This window comes from Strix aluco, chromosome 6 (genome assembly GCF_031877795.1).
Source record: "Strix aluco isolate bStrAlu1 chromosome 6, bStrAlu1.hap1, whole genome shotgun sequence".
Taxonomy (NCBI): Eukaryota; Metazoa; Chordata; class Aves; order Strigiformes; family Strigidae; genus Strix; species Strix aluco.
The window spans coordinates 18,909,480-18,930,273 of NC_133936.1; the positions used below are offsets into that span (position 1 = coordinate 18,909,480).

General features: G+C 50.3%; 1 protein-coding gene across 5 annotated transcripts; it reads right to left on the reverse strand.

Annotated features, from left to right (window-relative positions):
- Positions 1–1,022: 1,022 nt before the first annotated feature.
- STK11IP (serine/threonine kinase 11 interacting protein) lies at positions 1,023–20,630 on the reverse strand. 5 transcript variants are annotated; one of them, XM_074828944.1, is made up of 24 exons: positions 20,447–20,630; positions 20,138–20,340; positions 17,963–18,037; positions 17,555–17,650; positions 16,490–16,597; positions 16,211–16,282; positions 15,106–15,235; positions 14,818–14,921; positions 14,244–14,333; positions 13,158–13,199; positions 12,483–12,650; positions 12,094–12,175; positions 11,623–11,988; positions 11,251–11,441; positions 10,209–10,319; positions 9,209–9,404; positions 7,210–7,704; positions 5,632–5,747; positions 5,344–5,441; positions 4,984–5,162; positions 4,647–4,731; positions 4,077–4,159; positions 2,324–2,550; positions 1,023–2,000 (listed from the first exon to the last, which is right to left on the reverse strand). In XM_074828944.1, exons 1-24 carry the CDS (start codon positions 20,499–20,501, stop codon positions 1,860–1,862), a joined length of 3,513 nt encoding a protein of 1,170 aa, XP_074685045.1. In that variant the 5' UTR covers positions 20,502–20,630; the 3' UTR covers positions 1,023–1,859. The 5 variants fall into 5 exon arrangements, 4 of the variants coding, with proteins under 4 accessions (XP_074685045.1, XP_074685044.1, XP_074685048.1 ...); XM_074828943.1 differs by having other exon boundaries at positions 11,623–12,003; XM_074828947.1 differs by lacking the exons at positions 1,023–2,000; positions 2,324–2,550 and adding an exon at positions 2,560–3,314.
- Between the last annotated feature and the right edge of the window lie 164 nt (positions 20,631–20,794).

A 20,794-nucleotide genomic window follows, 5' to 3' on the forward strand; every position in this document is an offset into this window, starting at 1 on the left:
GGTGACATAGCTGGGTTTGAGCAGGGAGGGAAACTTTATCTCATCTGTGCAGGTGAGACTGGAGCAGCGGGATGCTGCAGGACCCAGTCACTGCTGTTTTCTAGACGACAGAAACTGAAGCCACAGACACCAACTTTGGGTGTGTGGAAAGTCTGGATGTCATAGAGACTGCTGCAAAGAGCTGCCATACTCAGTATCCAAAGATAACAGGCATCAGGCCACTGAATGACAAATACATATCTTTAAAGAAATCAAGGTCACCTCAACACAACATAGAGGTTTTTGTCACTGATTTAGCAGTCAGAAAACTTGCCCCGAAACTGTGTTGAACACTCATAGCAAGACAAGAGACACTACTCTGGGAAAAGCAACCATCAGTAAAGGTCCCTGCTTGGGGTATCAGATCCCACCTGGCAGCACCTTAATGTAACAGGTCCATCTCTGCTCACCCCCACAGGGAGCTTCAGCTGCATCAAACACCACACGCAGCATCTCCACTCGCTCCTCACAGGGCAGGATGCAGAAACCCTGTGACACAGCGAGCCCAGGCCAGGCAGCAGCATTTTATGAGCTGCATTTAACTCTGTGCAGGAGAGGTTGGAACAAGGCAAAGCCTGGTACAGGGAAGAATGTAGAGGCAGGTACTCCCACCTCCGCAGCCACAGCAGCAACAGCTCCTGTGAGAGGCGTGTGCCTCTGAGGGCCTGTACAGCCAGGAAGCAACTTGCTGGGGCTGGAAGCCCACAGGATGCTCACCCGAGGGCAGCTGTCACAGGAGAACACCACCACCAGTACCTGCTGTCAGGCTAATCCTGTTTGGGCCTTGTTCCTTGGTTGCTGCTTGAGAGCCAGGCAGGTGGAGATTAGTCTAGCAACCCCTCAGCACCCACCCTGAACAGGACAGAGAGAATGGCTCAAACCGTATGAGATGCTGGGGAACCCTTGAGGCTGCTGCAAAGTATGCAAGACCTTACAAAGACATTACAGCAGTGCAAGAGGATGAAACAAGGAAAACATGACAATTCAATAAATATAAGCTTTTATTACAGTAGAAAATAGTAAAACTCATGTTAAAATAGACTCTTGCTTTTGGACTGCTCAGAAAAGCCTAAGCCTCTCTTTTACTTGCCAGTGCCCACCAGGGTCCTGACCCCTAAGCGATGAGCAACACATTTCTGTGCTAAGAGCCTCACAGCTCCTCCCTCCACAGTGACAGTGAAAGACTACAGCAGCAGACTGAGCCATGCCCCACCAGGCAGGCAGGTAAGGGCTCTCTCTGGGGTTATTAGTACAACGTGCCTCATCCCCTTGTGCAATCAGGCTCCTGTTTGAAGCAGGCAGCTTTAGGGAAGTCGTGGACAAGATGGAGGTGGAGGAAAAGAAAAAAAAAAAATCAGCAGCAGATAATGACAGCTGTTCCGAGACAGCTAGGAAGGCAGCAAATACACCTGCTAGAAAGACCACAGCACCCAGCTGCCTCTGGCCTGCTGTTTGCCTAGTACCACTGCATGTCCCACTGAACATGCTCTGGCCTGGCTCGTCTCCTCCTTCAGTGACACTCCATATGACCCTGAAGGAAACTAGCAGACACTGCCAAGTTAAAACTGTGTAGCTTATGCAGTATTACAGTGAACGCCCTCCATCTTCTCCTTCTGTGGCCAGCCCAGTGCAAGTGAGTGACTGTGCAGTCTGGTCCATTGTGTGCTCCCCTCCTCCTCACCAAAAAGGGCCAGGGGCAAGAGTAGAGTAGAGAAAGCAGAGGCCACAGGACAGCAAGGTCAGATGGGAGACACTTGTGCACCACTGCCAGCACAGCAGCACTCTTGACTCCAAGTCCTGCCTGCCTACAGCTGGCAAGCTCACTCCAGTCCCTCGTACACAGCCTTCCGCAGCTCAATCGAGAACATCTCCTCCCAGGGCCCGCGGATCCACTCCACCAGCTCCACCAGGAGCTGCGGGCACTCTGTGCGGATGTGCCAAGTGCTCTCCACCTTCAGCACCTGGGAGGGAGGAAAAAGAGGGAGGTGGATGAGCAGGGCCTAGCCTGAAAGGCACTGATCAGCCCTGAGCCGCTACTCCCCAGCGCAGTTGCCAGCTCCCCCCAATTGCTAAGTGACATCCTCCTCCCTCTCTGCTGCCAGCCCTAGAAGCATCCCTGCGTGACTTCTGTACAGCAGCAATTCGTTGTGCTCCCCTGCTCTGTGGTGTAAGGCCCTGGGTTAGGATGGGAGACTACAGCCCCAAGACATTCTTGGCAGGAACAGAATCTGAGCACAATCCAGCCCCCAGCATCTTGCGTGCCCCACGACCACCTCCTGCTTACCTCATCATAAAGCATCAGCTTGATGTCACACGGACAGAGGCGATAGGTTATGACATTGCTAATACTGCTGATCGGCTGCTTCTCCTTCAACTGGATGTTGCTCCTAGGAGGTGTTTCTGCCTCATGGTCTGCATCCAAGGAGGGCTGCACCTGCCACTGGTGATTCTCCTCCAGCAGAAACAGCATGCTTCGGGTGCTCAGCAGGGTCACAGGGAAAGCAGATGCCCCTAGAAGGATATGAGGGAATAGGAGAGGCTTTGCTGAGAGCCTGAGTCACCACAGAACCAGCTTTGCTTTTCATTCCTCCTCAGAGAAATCCTTTCCAGCAACAATAACTGGGTGAACAGCTTTATCCAGCTTCCTGACTGAGAAGGAGTCTCAGGGGAGAGGGTAGCGAAATGTGGCTGGGCTGGACCTGCTTATCCAAGCTCATTGCAGGAGCACGCATATGAAGAACCACCACCCAGCAAGACTTGTCCAGCCTATGTCCTCATGTGAGGCAGAAAAAGACACTCGAGTCCTTTGACCTCTTAAAGACTGCTTTACTACTCCTTAGCGAAAAGCCAGCAGCTCCAGCTAAAAGGCCGCCTTTTTTGGCCTGAATTCATCTGGCTGCAGATATCTGATGGTTGGAACAGAGAGCACACACATCAAGTTTAATACCAAGCTGGGATGCATCCTAAGTACAGCAGGAAGCAAAGTAGTTTTGATAAACGGTAGGGAGCACAATTATCATCCAGCTGATTTTAGGGGATGCAAATGAAAAGCACAAGAACTTGGGAATAAGTCAGACACACAGAAATAGGGAACCACGAGCAGAACTGGCTGAGGTCACAGGGGATCACAAGCTGCTACAGCAACATGTTGTTTTTCTTGTCACATCTCACTCTTGGGAATTAGCAGGAATATCAGAAATGGGATGTTTGATTAGTCCTGTCTACTTGGCAATGAGACCTCAGCTGGAACCGTGTCCAGTTTTGGGCACCATACTCTAAAAAAGGAGAAAACTAGAGTAAGAAAAATGCATTCTCTCCCCCACAAGCTGTTTGTTCAGCTTGAGGAGACCAATAAACATACTTCCCACAGATTCCTTCTGATTCTCGTTCTCTCATACCTCCCCAACGGCCAATGGTGAACAAGGGTGCAAGAGCAGTAACAAATTGATCACAGTGTGATTAACAGCTAGGTTGCTTTTGCCAGTGTCCCAAGCTAAGATGACACTGGAATTTTTCACTGAAGACTCAAGTGCCAGGTTTAGCACATTTGGCCCTCAGCAAGCCCTGGAACAGAATATGATGGGCTCCAGCAGGCTGCTCCTGTCCTACCTCATCTCGGGTTCCAGACACCTGCTTCTGTTTTCCCTAACAGAGGAGACTATCAGCTCCTCACACAAACCAGCTGTGTGTATGACCCCTCAGCTTTCCCTCAGTTCAGGGCAATGATCCAGCCCACAGATAATCTCCAGCTTCTCAGAAACCATTCTGAGTTGTCACCAAACCTGGTGTGCAAATCCAACTGTTCCCTAGAGCCTGGACTTCCAAAGAGAAAGGGGCTGGGAGACTCACTGGACATACAGGAAGAAGCATGCTGCTATCCTATATATCTCAACACTAAAAAAAGAGCGCTCACCCCTGCCCCGACCCCATCTCGAGCAATGGTCCAGCTCTTTTCCCACAGACTGTACACTAAAAACACAAGCATGTAAGCGAACTGCACAAGGTGGGGGACACCTGGCCACAGAGATCTCCTGTACCTTGGATCAGGTAGGCCAGCAGGTAGAAGAAACAAGTGTCATCTGCAGCTGCAGAATCTGTGGTCTTGATGTCCAGCAGAGGCCTGGAGGAGATACAACAGCGGGCTGATCAAGGAAGCACTCTCTTCTCAGTCTAGGTTTGCTGTGAGCTAGCTACTGTTCACTGTCCTCTTGGGGAAGAGAGGGACTCACCTCTTCCAGATGTTGCAGAATTCCTCTCTCTCCTGTTACTCTGCCTCCCACCTCACCAGCTAGGAACCAAATGCTTCTTGCAAGGGAAGAGGCTGCCCTATGCCTCCCACTTTTCCTCCCTCCATTATATTCTGCTCGGTCTCCTCCAGGAGAGCTGGAGTTGCCCTGTCTGGCTCAGTCCACGACAGCCCTTTGCCGGCTCACGCACTGTGCAGCAGGCACCTGAGCCAGCTGCCTTAAACCAGTAACAGGCCTGGCTGCCACTCCAGCGGTGCCTCCTCCTGTGCTCCTGTTTTGAGCACTACACTTCTAGGCACTGCTGGACAAGCAGACATCCTCTTCTATCCGAAACCCCAACCTCTCAGAGGCTGTTCTTACCATAGCCAGTGTTGTGGATTCATTTCCACAGTGGGGATTTCATTCACCTTACTCCTGTACTTAGCAGGCAGCTCTTGCATAAGATCTAAAGAGAAGGAGAAGGCAGATATCTTTTATTGCAAGCCCAAGGGCAGTACATAACAGCTGAGGATGGGTCTTTAGTCTACAGACAGGAACTGGAAGTTATGATGCCAGTGGGGTTCTCCCCCAGGTTTTTTCTGAGCTGTCAAGAAGTAAATTTCCAACACACATCCAACTACAGCTCTCCTGGTAGCTCTCCAAGAGCAAATCTTCCAAATTCTCTCCCCCCTTGCCCCCACTACAGCTCTACTCTTACATGTCAGGGTCTGCAGGAACTGGTCACAGCAGCTTTGGTTCCGGATTAGCAGATTGTAGGAGGCTTTTGGGTTCTCAAACTCCATTCGCAAGCTCTGGTGGCAGAGTCCCACTTCCAGATAGGAAATATCAGACAGGTAGTGAGAGTCATTCTTCTTCAGCCAGTCTGCAGGTTGTCCCCTAATCACAGAGCACAGCCCTCAGCTGCAGCAGGCTGCCCCATCTCCTCTCCCACATCAGACTGCAGCAGCGGGGTTTGCCAGAAGAGCCTCTGCATGTCACCACACCTCCAGGGTACGGGTGGCACTACCCAGCAATCACAGCCTTGCTGCAGGGTCTCACTTGCCACCATTCTCCTCACCTGATAGCCCCAGTGACTTCCAGCACATAAATCTTGAGATCAGAGGCAACCAGGATTGAGAGGAACTCTCCTTGTCGGCCAAACTTCACCATGACCACCTGGAACTCAGAGAGGGTGGGTCATAGCACTGGCCTGCCCCTTGCCAGCCCACCCATGGAAAGGACTGACTCAAAGCACTTCAGCTCCCTTCACACCCCACAGTCTTTGGGATGCCCACCCAGTGCAGAACTTGCAGGGTGGCAAAAAGGACAGCCAAGGAGCTGTAGAAGTGGTGCTGCAGGAGCTCACCTTGAGGAAGCACTGGAACTCCTCAGCATTCTCCTCAAAAACCTCCATATCCAGGTACAGCTTCAGGCGATGATCCACCGAATGGAAGTCCCTCGTGTTCAGGATGCCATTTACAGCTGAGGAGAGCAAAGGGCAGGGTTAGCACTCTGCCCACTGACCAGGCCCTGCCCAAACATGCAGACTGGCACCAGGGCAGCAGTGTCACCCCCTCTGCACACCTGCTTCCATCAAGTCTCTCCTCAAGACAAAGGGCCAAAGCCAGGGCTTTCTGGGCCACAGGACTCAATGTGGAGACATGAGGGGACTCCATCACTCCAGCACTTGCTTTTTCAGATGTACAAAGCTTTGGTCTAACCCATCTCCAACCTATGCTCAGTCACAGGAGGACACTGCCCTGCTGCCAGATTTCTGACAAAGTCAGAAAGAAATTTCTCATTTCAGTGGGCATCAGCTCAAGTCAGCTTTTTAAACTCTGACTTTGACTGTGATAAGGTTAAAGGGGACTGAGGAAGACACCAATAAAACTGCTTAAGAACATAATTAGGTTTGTCATGCAACTGTATAACCAAATAATTTATACAATAGCCACAATACTGCCCAAGCCTACACAATTCCCAGCATAGCCTGTTCTTCACCAGAAACACGACACTAATCAACTTATCCTCAGCAGGAATTTTTTCATGGGCTCAGTTTTAAATTGGGACTTTGAGATTTCACCCAAAACAAGAGACTGCTTTATTTCTCATACTTCCAAGTGTACAAGACTGGACATGGCAATCCTAAACACTGGTCCTATACCAACTCCTCTTCATAGGCACAGCAGTCTTGAAAGGCTGGCGGAAATCTCTACAGATCAAGAAGCAGATGCGTTCGCAAATCAGGACTAGACTGCAGTTGCAGTAGAGTCACTTGGTGGGCTGGACTAGACAACTCCCATAGCTCCTTTCCAACTTCAGTTATTCTCCAAATTACAAGCTGATGCCCAAGGAAAGGCAGTCTGCTACATCAGAAATCCAAGGCCCTTCACAAAAAGCATTTGTGGACCTCCTAGTAACTACTATCTTGCACAATAGCCCTCACACAGCCAGCACACAGCCTCTTCTTTTGGACAGGCTTTGTCATCTGAAGCTCACAAAGGCCACTAAGGAAAGCACAAGTAACGGTAGATCCCCTAACCAGAGCCCCCTACAAACACACCAGCCTCACACTGCACTTAAGCAAGAGAATAAATACAGAGAAATTGTGCATACTATTCTCCAAAGGTAATGCTCCAACTGGCAGCTCACTGGTGCCACAGGAACCCAGTGTGTCTGTAACTGAGCAGTGCAGCTCCCAGAACAAGACCCTATTACTCAGAGATTACTCAGAGGGATTAGGAGCTGACTCAGTTTTCCATACCTTCAGGCATGAGGACTCAGCAGAGAGAGGAATGAAAAACTCTGCTCACAAGAACCATGGTCACTGCTGCTCCTGCTTGATGACCCCCCTTCCCCATTAAACAGGAAGCAGTGCACCCTGTATGTGCCCAACACCAAGCTGTGCACACCCCTAAACCCTGCACAACTCCTACATACTCACAGGGACTGAGATTCCATGCTTCCTCGGACTCGGAGTTCAAAGAGAGCTGGGAAGGAGTGGGCCCGCGAGAAGCACTGTAATGGTAGCTCCCCATCAAGCTGCCCCCGTTGGTGTCTGTGTGGCTGAGGGACAAGTACTGGCTCTTCATGCCCAGCTCCTTCTTCCCACAGCCCCCATCTGAACTGCGGGAGCTGGAGTGGAGAGTGCCGTCATGCTCGCCACTCAGCTCCGGGGTCCTGGTGCTGTTGCTGGTATCCATCTCTGAGCTGTCCTCCCCGCCGATGTAGAACTTCCCGCCCGCACTGGCCAGGGCAGGTGATTCCTCTGGGACCTCCTGCTGGCTGCCTCCCTCCAGGATGGAGTCTGACAGGTCCTCACTCGTGCAATCGGGGCCAGGTGGCAAAGGTGTGCTGGAGCACACCTCTGAAGGCAGGATGACCACATGGTCACTGGAACAACTGGGACAGACTATGGGGTCACCAGCTGCTGCAGCATCTGTGGAAGATTTCGTCAAGGATAAAGAAAAACCAGAACAGCTCTCCCCCAACAGGATTTTGCTTTTTTCCCCCCTCTGCAAACCACAAACCCTTTCAAAGTAGACAATAATTATAGTCCAACTTGAGCAGCTTGTTGAGCAACTCTGTTCGGAATCATATCCTACACACCTCCTCTCACAAATCAATGAGAACTTTTGGATCAGTGCCAACATCCACTTGAAATAGCTCTGCTCAGATTTAGGGTGACCAGCATCTGCTATAGTTGCAACCAAAACTACATCAGAGCTTTGGCTCCTGACTTTCCTTCACTTCGTGTCCACAAGTGCCCACACAGCCTTTGAAGCCCAAGCTCACGACCAGTCAAGCCAACCTTCCTTAGCCACCTCTGTCGCCAGCGTGGTTTATCCTCCAGCCAGCCAAACCACAAGCACACAGTGTCCCTTCTCCAGCTGTCCTCATCCCTCCTGACCCCAATTCCTGATGCTCCCTTCACCCACACCACAGCAGACTCCCAGCTGGATCTTGGGACTCCCACTACCCTGGCAGGGGGAGAAAGTGTCCCGGGGTGGAAGAAAGTGCTGCAGCCAGCACAGCACCTCTGTCCTCACGGGCAGTACTTCGATCCCAGGATACTTCGTCAAATGAACAGCATCTTCTGAGCTAAGGCTGGGCACTCCCCACTTCAAATATACACTGAGATTTGAAAAACTCAGCAATCAGAAGATGCCTATTCAGCACTAGCCATGTCTCAGCCAAAATACCACATCTAGTTTCAGACACCCAAAGAAAAATGTGGACAAATGGGAAAGACTGAAAAGGACACCAGCAAGAATAACTGCATTGTATGAGATATGACTGACAAGGAAATTATCTAGGGAGTTCAGCTTATTTAGTCTAGAGGACAGAACACAGGGCTAGTCACGGGGGGAGAACAATGGCCCTCAAGTGCAAAGAAAGGAATAAATAATTCCCCATACGGGAAGCAAGAGTGGGCTTAAGCTCACAGCCAGGGAGACTTAGGTTAGGGTTCTGGTTGTTCTTCTGATGTCTAACAGCCGAAGTTTCACCTGAAATACTGGAGCCGATTTCCCAGAGGCCTCTGTTAGCAAAAGCCCTTTAGAACAAACTAGTCTCTGTGGCAGAGCTGACCCTGGTTTCAACAGGACAAGAGACTACATGACCTTTAAAGCCTCTCCCAGACCTCAGATTTCTGTGGACCATCTGCAGTTTCCAGCACCCCTGTGTTCTCCCAGACCCCAGGCCACCCACAACAAAGCTGCTGTTTGCTTAAGCTTAAAACAGGGGCTTTTCCTGCTAGTGAACAAGGCAGGCTCTTCCCAGTCCAAGTGAACCAAGTGAGAGTACATCCCACAACAGTTTTAATTCCAGTACAGCCAAGGCATCACCATCTCCTGTACATTCAATGCTCTGCACCACAGCTGCCATTCTGGCAGTCTGCCTGGGCATTAGCAAGCACCCTTTTTCTGGGCACTACATCCTACCTTGATTTGAGGCAACTAGGGTCTCCAGGATTTTGGTGTCTCCAACCTCTGAAGGATAGGGACCTTGATGCCAGGGAGCCAGGGACTGCAAAAACTCCTGCTTGCATTTCAGGCACTGGAGCTTCATGGATCCTTTTTCCTGGTCCTGATTTCGCTGATTCTCCTCAACAGCTGGTGACAACACTTCAAGGACACACTAGAAGTAGCAGCACAGGGAAAAGAGTGCTAGCAGGCAGCTATAACTGTCCTAATAAAAGCAAGCCTCTGACGCTAGCTAGTCTCCTTACATGCCTCATTACCGTATTTCAGACTGCAAGGGGTGCAGGGCCGTTTCCCAGCTAACAGAGTACAACAGCCAGTCTGTGCCAGACTTGCCAAGGGCACGGAGCTTCACTGCAGAAGACCAAGAGAACCTGTTTTTGCAGGTCTGTGCCTCATGCCTACATATTGACAGGCTCTCCCTAGAATTCTGGTCTCAAAGGTCCCATCTATTTGTGCCTTCTCTGTAACAACTTGTTTAAATGTACTTAAATAACAGTACCTCAAGAAAAATACTTGGATTTGAGACCAAAGTCCCTCCAGCAGGTGTGCAGACCAGAGCTGCCATAGCACTGACACTCTCACTGTCTAGAGGGCCAAGTACAGGCTAGCGCATCACTCAGCACCCAGGAAATGTTATGTTGCACATGCACAACAAGTAAGGATCGCTAACTTGACTACTAACTTTTCTCCCCAAGAGGGGGAAAACTGCAAGGCTTTCTCCTTGAGAGCACCCCTTATGCTCCAGGAACTCCACTGCCCATAGCGATGCTCACAGGGCTCTCCACAGGTCATCTGTGCAGCAGGATAAATCCTGAGCTTATAAGCCAGACATGGGCTGCCTCAGGGCAGCAGATGCGCGTGTGCTCTGAGAACAGGGGCCCTGTGCTGGCTGGAAGAACTCAGCCTCTTCCAGTAACACTGACCCCCTCCCCAGGCTTCCCCCTCGAGCCTTCCCTACCTGTAGACACTGCTCTGGGCAGTTGTCGAGCACCACATATTTGCGCTTCTGCCGGTCCTTACGAATGTAGCTGAAGTGCAAGGTGAGGACAGGGAAAACTCTCTCCAGGTCCTGCAGGAGACAGAAAACACCAGTTCTAGAAAGAGAGTGCAGCATCCAGTATACAGACTACATTTGTTTGCAACTGACTGAAACGTGGCTATATAAGCGCTTAATTTAGTAAGTCCTGAGTAGCTCTCCATAGCTGATAGTATTTGGGAGGCTGGTAAAATGGGAATAAATAAATAGATGAATAAATCAAAGTAAGTTCCTAAGTGCTGAAGACAACAGTAAGTTTCAAGGCCCAGTACAAAGCATCTCAAACAAAACACCTTTTCATAAAGGTATTTCAGAAGACTACCAAACCACAAACATTCAAGAGGTACAAGGGAAGGAAGAAAAGATGAGTTGGAGATTTTGGGGAAAACAGTATCAGAGAAGCCTGTGAACATGTCCGTGCACATACTGAATGTTAAAATCCCACCATGAGGAAAAAGAGATTTCCAAACTCCCTTTCTAAAGAACCACAAAAGCAAAATAGGGCTGGTAGTGCTAAAGCATGCACCTAGAGCAGATGGAAAACTGCCCACTGAGCTATGAGCAGCTTTCTAAACATGCTGGGCTCAGTGCTGCACTGCCTAAGAAAAAGTGCAATCCACAAACAGTCCTCCGATGCCAGGGTGATATCCCAGGGAGGAATGGATGGGAAAGAGGTCTGCATTTCATTTAGGCTCCTCTTGAGAAGTCTCTCATTCCTGCACACTGGAACGAGTCCAGCCATTCTTTTTAACTCCAGCTTTGGAACAGAATTGGTGCTGGCTTCTGCTGCATTATCACAGGTACTCTAAGCAATACGGATGCTGTTAGAAACACATTCTCAATCATTCAGGCTTTGCAGGAGCTAGGAAGAGACCTGCAGGGTACTGACAGAGGCCCAAATCCAGAATGCTGGCCCACACAGGGAGTAAGATGCCAAAGGCTCACACAGAAGCATGTAACTCACCATCCTCTTCCAGTTCATCTCGGAGGTCTCCACCTTCTGCAGGCATTTCAGCTCCAGCTTGTGGAGGACTCTGGCAGCCTTCAGTTCCACCTCAATCACATGCTTAGCTGTGACTCGCAGGAAGATCCAGTCTGGCTCGGGGTCCCCTTCACCTTCTATTTGGCTCACCAGTACTGGCTGGCAAAGGTCCACTGCCAAACAAGACACAGTATAGGGCAGGGCACACAGCAGGCCTTCAGGCCCGCTCAGCCCAAGTCCTTAGAACGCCCACAATACGGGGCAGCACAATAAAGCTTCAGCGATATCACATTTGATCCATCTATTCTATCATCACCCAATCCCTCCAACACAGCAGTGAAAGGACCTGTTTACCTTCTGGATTCTCCTCTTCTTCCTCCCCCAGCATTAGCTCATCTGCCTCCTCTTCTCCTCTCTGTTCTTCTTCCACAGGCTCATCCAGCTGTACTTCAGGCTCTTCCTCCTTCTCAGTACCATCCAAAGGAGGAGAGAATTCTTTCTGGGATACTTGGGGTCTTTCTTGCTCTGGGTCAGAGCTCTCACTCTGCAAGTCCATTGCAGCAGGTCTGCCTGTGATCTCATCTGCAGAACGGCTACGGCAGATGACAGGTACTTGGTCATGCTCCTCCAGGTGTCTCTTGTATTGCAGCCAGTCAACACCAAAGCGATCTCTGAAGCTGTCCAAGCGCTTCATCTCCTTCTGATGCTGTAGGACCAGGCCTGCAGAGAGAAAACCTGGGAAGTATGAAAACAGTCACCATGCCAGAGTACTCCTCTAACTGTGGGCAGCTCAGCTGCTGTGTTACTGAGGAAGAAAAGTCTCACCAGCAGAGAGTGGTAAAGCCCGAGGCTCATGTTCTGTGTCACTGGGCTCCGAAATGCTTGCTCTGCGCACTTTGACTTTTCCCTGGAACAAACAGGATAAGAATAGTTGGGAGGCACCAGAACAACCAAAACAGCATCTGATGAGCGACTCTGCCAAGCTGAAGGGTTCATAGCTGTTACAGTGCAGAAGCACACTACGAAACATTTGTCACAGTATATCAAGACTGATGTTAAGCCCAGCCCCTTCCTAACGTTAACACAGCAGCGTAGAGGCTCACTACCACACAGTCAGTACAAGACTACATCCCACTGCACAAGGCTCTCATGCTGAGGCAGCCCCTTCACCCAACATGCCAGCTCATGGTTCAGAAGCTATAGCAGTCTCAGACCTTGTTTTTCTTCCGAGGGAGCCTGACGGCCACATTCTCCACTGGGGACTGACTGTCACTGAAGTCTGCAGCACATGAACTGTCCAGAGCACTGCGGTCCAGTGCAGTCCTCTCTGAGGTAGAAGTGTGGATGGACTGTGACACACTTTGCACGGGTCTTGGAAGGTGCTAAAGCCAAAAGAAGAGAACGGTGCCTGCTGAGTGCAAAGGGGAGTCAAGGTAACCAAGCCACAACTCACGGTGACAACTTCCCTGCTCCTCAACCCAAACTTTCACCACCTCGGTCAAAGTGGGGACAACAGATCCTGCCTGGTTGACTGGATTGTTTATCACAACCACTCCAATTTAACTCAATCTCTGGCTTTCTTAAAAACAACAGATGGGAAACTGATAACTGTTTGTTTTGCTGACAGGTAATTCGAGTGTCAAGCACCATATAGTACCTGAAGAGGAAACAGGCAAGGCTCCAAGTTCCCCAAGGCTACATAGGACAGAGTAAGTTACACTGGCCAGTCCCAACAATAACTAGGAATCAGCATGGACTGAGCCAAAACGAACTCTGTCACAGAGTCAAGGCAAGCCCATACAGGTTTAATGGGACACATGACATGCAAAAACCTGTCAGAGTTCCCAGTCCCAAAGCCAGTAAGATCAGTTTACAGCAACTGTACTTACCATTAGGTCCGAGGAAGAGAGCGGCTCCCCATCCAAGAGGAACTGTAATTAGAGATCCATTTGCAATCAGATTCCACTTGGCTGGCATGTACTCAGGACAACATCTGCTGACTCCTATTCCCCTTCAGGCCACCCTAGGGTTGGGATCCCTGGCACAAGACTGCAAAGACTACCAGAAACAACCCTGTTCCTGCCTATCCATCACTCCTCTAGTTGCAGCTACTTGACCTAATAGCATATAAGGCCAGAAGGGACCATTGTGCTTTTCCTGTTACAGGCTTTACAACTCCCAGAAATGTATCCAAGACAGTTCACGGAAGAGATACAATAGATTATGCTGCTACAGTGCATGAATTGTTTTGAAAGGTACTCACTTTCACCTCAAAGCTTGTACCCTACTTCTAGCCTGAGCCTATCTAGCTTCCAGCAACTTGAGCTCAGTGAAAGCGTGTTCCAAGAAGCAGTTTGAAGACAATGAATCCAACCATTTGCCACTAACGTGAAGCTTTGGAACACCTCTGACCTTAGCAAGCAAGTTCACTTTGCTAAATTACTGTCTTTGCTGGTTTCTTTATTTAAAATCAGATTACCAAGAATTGACCTGAGCACCATAGTGCAAGGGAAATAGTGACGACACGCAGCTGAGAGCAGAGTGATGCTCTCATGCTCCTTTGACACAGCTGCCAAAGGAGCATGTAATTAGGCAAGGTGGGCCAGGACAGTGAGTTCCTTCTTCGCAAAGTCCAGCTACGTTGTCACTATCTAGCAGGAACAGAGTAAAGTTTGGGGACCATCAGTGAGAGAAACTGGTGAAGTAGACAGCGAAGACATATTAAGATCTGAGGTCTTGGAAACCTGAGATTAGTATTCAACTCTGTCTGCCCTGGCCAGCACACCACATAAAAATTTAAGGATAAACTACTCTACTTGAAAAAAAAAAAAAACCCAACACAAAACACTCACTACTGTTACACCACTGGAATAATTTTTTGGGTTTATGAAATTCTTTCCCCTCATTTTCCCCGGAGTGTCAGAACAGCCTACACCTTCAACAGCAGGGGCAGAAGGCACATGGCTAATACTCACATTGGAGGAGGCTGCCCTGGGGGACACATGTGCAAGGGTTGCAGATCGGTGGTTTTGATGGAACCATAATGGGTTTCCCTCTAAATGCAGCTGAGGGGGGGAAATCAAGAAATTGTTATTAGAAGCAATATTCTATGCCCTAACCTAACCTGCCTGCAGGCTCCAGGCTTTCTTGCTGAGAAATGTTGATAGAACAGTCCTTTGCAGGCTATATTCCTTCACAAGCACTACAGTGACTGCAGCTATCCTCCTTCAGACTTCTCTGAACACACAAATGCACAGCAGGATTAGGGGAGGATCTTTACTGAACTTGACAGTGTTAAAGTTGGACAGGTGGAGCAAGAAGGTGGTGATGAACATATGGAAAAAGGTTAGCTTGAGCAGGGGTCGCCAAAAATGAAGGCTGAAATACAGGTGTCTCTCCAAGGCTCTCCCATCAGCTTCCTTCATTAAAATTAAATGCTCAAGAGTTGAATTGATCTTTCAAACCTCTCTACTTACCACACAAGTCTCCACCTTGCACCCTCTGACCATGATACCTCTAATCTACCAACCCATCAAGCTTTGTGCTTACTTTTTTTACGTAGTGCAGAGTGGACAATGGTGCTAACTGGGCATGTTCCAGCAGCAGGTTATAGGCCACATCCAGGTGCTGCAGATTCACTAGCTGTTCAACGCCTGCAAACACAGCAAGAAGCCATCAGCATGCTACAAGATATAACTTGGGAATCTCTCATCTACTGCTTTCCCCCAAAATTGAACCCTAGTAAGAATAGCTGTCCCCAAGATTTCAGGCTTTGCTCCTCCTCAAGGAAGAGAGAAAGGCCTCAAACTCAGAAATGCTCCTCCCTTGTGGGCTCACCATTAATGCTGTCGAGTTCATTGTTGCGGAGGATCAGAGTCACCAGCTTGGATCGGCTGAAGATACCGAGGTTTGGCACCTTAGACAGGAAGTTATAAGCCAGATTGAGGTACTCTAGTTCTGTAAGTACCTGTTCAGAGAGAAGAGCAGCAGCAGATCAATTGGGACCTTAGCACAAAGCCTGACACTGGACTCAAGACAGGGCACTAACCCCTACCATTCTCTCCACCCCACCAATGTTGCCTCACAAATGGGTTTTCTCAAGGCTATTTCTGCAGCAAGACCTGGAGTGGTTTGTCTAGGGGCACTCAGCATGAGCTAACTGCCTTACAAAATTTGCTAGGAGCAGCCTTCTCCTTCCTCATCAACTTCAAAGGAGCACAGGAAGGGACTGGACACCCTGCCTCGGCAAAAGGACTGAACCATCAAAAGAAGCCCTTTCTTACCTTTCCAAAGGTGATGGTGAATGACACACTGTGAGCCCCACCAACTCCATCAAAAGCTGCTTCATTGCTTCTCTTAGAAGCAGATCTGGCCCGGCAGAGCACAGGTTTCAGTGCCATTCCCCAGAGATGCACATGCCACTGTGATGGACTACCACCTTTCTAAAGTAACTGACAGGAGACTTCTGAGAGCCAGAAGGAAATGCTACTGGCAGCCTGAACAAACCAAACAGCAAGTCTCTAAAGCCCCATGCCTGGCTACATAATTCCCACCTGCTGCAGAGATTACAGTGAAGCCTTCACCACAGTGGAGCACGCACTGCGTGTGCGACTGTATGTATAGTGTACACTGTACGTATGGCTGTATTTATCACTTGTCCACACTGGGGTGCCAAGTGATACATACAGGGATACATACAGCTAACTTTCCTGTCTTAGAGTGGATGAGGAACACTGCCTTCTCTGCCTCAGTGGCACAGGGGCTGCACACACAGGACAACAGTTTCAGGGCTGCAAGCACTAGCTCTAAATCACATGCCTGCTGGGCCACATCTCCAATTTCCTTTGTTATACTTCTAACAGGCACATGGTCAATGATTACAGCACTTCAGCAGTGACCTTTTCATACAAGGAAATGCAGGTGTTCAACCAAAGATACTCACCGTTAAATAGTGCTCACAATCCTGGATCTTGTTGTGACTCAAATCCAAGACTCTCAGAGCATTCAGTAATTGCTGAAGGACAAAAAGATACTAGATCAGATCCTACAAATGTCTCCAATGCAGCATAAAAACCCCATCCTGATGGGAGAGGCCAGCAAAATTAACACTGCCCACTCCCTCCCACCCAGACCTAGCAGCATCAGTAAAGGAGTGCCCAGTTGCTGGCCGCAATCATCTCCTCTATTCCCCTCAGTCACGCAGGGAGGATGCTCCACTCACCAGTGAGTCATCCAAGGCAGTGATCGAGTTATAGCTGAAGTTCACAGTCTGCAATTCCAACCACGGGAGAGCACAGCTCAGATCTCCACCACATGCTGAAATGATTTCCTAGGAAGAAGTGAGGAGCCATTCCTTGATGAGTACTAGCTGTTACACTAAGAGCAGATGAACACAGGAGAACAGCTAGTCTAGAACAAGGCTGGCAGACTGTGCCTTACAGACTCTGCCTTGCCTAGAGTGGCAGTGACTTTCATGTCACTAATTGAAGTATTTGGAGGTGGTGGTAATTCCACGCCTAGATATTTAGAAAGAAGGGGAGATGCTTTTGCTTCCTACACTCAAGCGGCAATAGTTAACCTAACATGTTACAATTTGTAGGCTCTGAACACTAAGCACAAAGATTCATGCTAACAAAACCTTTTTCAGACCTCCATCAAAGCAGGAATAAGATACACACACCTTGGCCAAACAACTCGTGCTCTGGCAGACCAAAGAAGCTCTCAAAGCACTCCCTACCAGCAGCCCCTGTTCCCCAGCAGGCAGCTGCTTCTGTGCCACAGACAGAAGCCCAGAGCTCCACGGCCAGCACAGCCCTCACTACTCAGTTCTGCACGTCTGGAGCTTGCCTCCATGTCACAGAAACCTGCTGGGCACCAGCGCAGATAAGACACTGGGGCACAGTGTTCCCTCTGACAATCAGCTCTAATTTAAGGCTGCTGAGGTACAATGAAATAAATCTCGATCAGCTGCAGGCCTCTGAATGTGGAAACAGCCAGACACACAGAACACTCAGACCTAGCTGATACGAATATTGGCTGGAGCCAGAAATTCTCAAGCAGCTAAAAAGGAGACTACAGAGCACACGTGTATCCAACCAGGGAATACTTCAACACTGTTTGAGTCAGGAGTAGGACCCCAGAACACAGAATGGAGAAAAAGCCACATACAACGTGGAATGATAAGATGGTTAACGCTGTTTCCTACATCTTCCCTGTGTGAAAGGCTGTAGTATCAAGACAGTCTTTCTCCTGCAATTTTCCCCACAAGCTGTATAGAGACACTCACCTCCAGTGTACTGATACATTTGCAACAGGTTAGAGATTCCAGCTGAGAATAGACAAATCGCAGTCCCAGGAGGCAGTGTGGAGGGACAGACCTCAACTGCAGCAGTGATGAGAGAGGAAGGACAACATACATCAAAATACTACAGTGTAGGAACAGCTGCCATCCCAGGCCCATCTCTGCAAGGGATCTCCCATTTCCCTGCTGGAGCCTCCCTCCCTAACACTCCAGCCTTTGCTCATATCCAAGCTTCACCCCAAGCAAGTGTTGCAAGAGTTCAGACTTAAGACTTCCAGGGAAGCCACAAGCGCCTACCCAGTTTTCATGAGTAGAGGCATTCTGCAACCACAAAACTAAGTCAAGAAAAGCCAAACAGCAAGACTCAAAGCCAGTTTTGCCTCCAGTACTTACTTCCAGATGCCGGAGGGACTTGAAAGGGAAGATCTTCACAGCAGATTGCAAAACACAGTTTGGAACATGAACGAGCTAGAGAAATCAGAAAAGAAGTCTCATGTCAAGCTCTATTTGTGCTGCAGTACCACCCTCCCAATACACTGACTGCAGCACCCTGAACACCAGTTTGGGTGTTCACTAACAAGCTCTCCCCCAATGCTGGTATCAGCACTGCCTCCTGGCACCATAGTTCAAGAGAGGTCAAAGAGAAAAGCATGTTAGTTAGCACAAGACCATGGTCTGCCGGACCATAGAGCTCCTCTTCTATTCCCCTGCCCACGTGCCTTCACCACTTTCAGAACCACAGGGAGGTCTGACAGCTGGATTCCTCACCAGTCACTACTAACAAATCTACTAAATAAAGACAATTCTAACTGCTGGAGCTATGTTTATCAAGCAGCCGAGCTGAACTAGCACGCTGGTGGGAGGTGTGCACAATCATTTCACCAGAATGGGTCAAATAAGGCAAATCACAAGCAGATACAATGCAAGACAGAGTTGGTCTCCAAGACACTGTTAACATTAGACCGAGGTACCTGCAAACCTCCTCTTTGCATTCTGTAGTGCAGCCACAGGCTCTTTCACCACAGGGTAGTTAGGCTGTGTTCACGTACCACAAAGCAGCTTATTAAATCCAGCTTCTTATGCTTTCTACGGACAGTGCATAAACAGTATTTCAGACAAAGTGAGTAATGAAGTAGTTAATGCTTCCACTGTGGACACCAGGGTACAACTGGAGGGACCATCTCCGCCAGCTACCTCCTTGTTCACGCAGAAGTGACTCATCAGGTGCAGAACAGACATCCGAAGGCCTCCTCACCACTACAGATTCCACAGTTACAGCCCTGGCAGCGATGAATCACTGCCCACTGCCTGCCAGCACTAATGCTGCATATTGAACAGGACCATTTGTAGGGGATGCTTGCACTGGGAAGCTCTGATGATCAGTTTTAGCGAAGTTTATTTCAGACGCCATCCTTGCTCTGTGTTCTGACCATCTCCTCTCCTTCCACTGTCTTAAGAATCTGATCAGGCGGTTACAAATTATTAGTTTCTCCAAGCAAATCAGTTACCACACCACAATGGGTAGCTTCCCCTTCTTTACAGGCTCGTTACAGAATAAGCCCATTTTTTGGTCAACACAAACACTCACCACAACACCCTCCTGACTGCAGCATCCCTCTCCGCCTCCTCCTGCCAGGGGACCTGTGTTTCTCCACAGGCTCTGGGCCCCGCTCCAATCTCCACCCTCAGCACACTGCTACAAAACCCTGTCAACAACATTCAGATAATCTCTCCAACCTGCCTCATACAGAAAACACTTTTAAAGACATCTCAGGCTGTAGTGCTCAGCCACAACACTTCCTGAGCGCCACTGTGGAACCCAAGAACAGCTGCTAATTTCCCTTCCCCTTTCAGGCCCATTTCACCTCTGCTACCCTCCTAGCAGTGCCCCAGTGCCACGTATAATCATGTGCAGCCTCGTAACACCTGCCACCTTTTAGAAAGCCCTCTGGAGAATCCCTAGCTCTGCACTTTTATCTTTATTACAGCCTTCTTAACGAGGACACATTACTAGCAATGTCCCATACTGTGAAACAGATCACCCAGAACCACTGCCCAGGCAGGAGCACATAAAACTCAGAAATGAGAAGCAGGAGGTCTCAGAGCAGTGGGTGTATACAACATCTAACTGCCCTGCTCAAACACTCCGGCTCTGCTGCCTTGCGCAGATCAATCATCACTCAGAGAGCACTCAGCTGCGCTCAGCTGCCAGATACTGCCTGAATTGCTCAAGCATTTCAGGAAATAATAATTTTCCCAACAATGTCAACACCCTACCAAGGTCAGAACGTAATTAACCCCTGCTGCCCCTGTTTTTAACTCTGAAAAACTTTCTGCTGAGTTGCAGAGCTGATCCTAGATGAAGTAGCTACACACTATCATGCTGAACTATGACTCCATGCAACAGCCCTGGGAAAGCTATCCAACCCACACAGCATGCATGTGAGACAGGGTCAACAGGCACCGAAGGGGGCCACTCTGAAGCAGGCAGCTGTGCCTGCCACCTCCACTGGCCGGCCTTGCAGTACCCCTGGCCCCTCACATCCCCAGCCACGGTAGGGCACGGACCTTCAGGGAGTGAGTCTTCTGCAGGACGTCGAAGAGGAACTGCGCCTGGAGGATGGCGGCGGTCTCGGCGGGGTGCGAGGGCAGGGCCACGAAGCCCCGGTTCTGGTTGCGGGAGCCCAGGTGCTGTTCGAAGACCTGCGTGAGGTGCTGCAGGGTGGGGGTGAGCAGCGTCAGCGTGCTGGAGCCGTCCAGGACGAGGTCCCCTGCAGGGAAGGGGAAGGGCGGGTCGGGCCGTGAGCGCTGCTGCCGCCACACCGGGGCCTTCACTCCGGCCCGGCTCGGCTCGGCCCGGCTCAGCCCGCCACTCACCCGCGTCCTGCAGCAGCCGCGCCAGGCCGCGCACCAGCGTCTCCGCCGCCGCCATCTGCAGGGGGAAGGAGGCCGAGGCGGCGGAGGCCGAGGTGACCGCAGCCCGGCCCGGCCCGCTTCAGCTCGGCTCGGCCCGCGCCGCCGCCGGCCCCTCGCACTTCCGCGTTACCACAGAGACGCGCCCTTCCGCCGGCCCAGCGAGGCGGCCGCTGCGGCTAGAGCGCCGCCGCTTACATCCGGTTGCCATGGAGCCCGCCCCAGCGTCCCCCTCCCGCCCGGCGGGGCCCGCGCCCCCCGGCCCCCGCCCCGCCGCCGCCGCCGCCCCGCGCCGCCGGGGGAGCGCCCCGC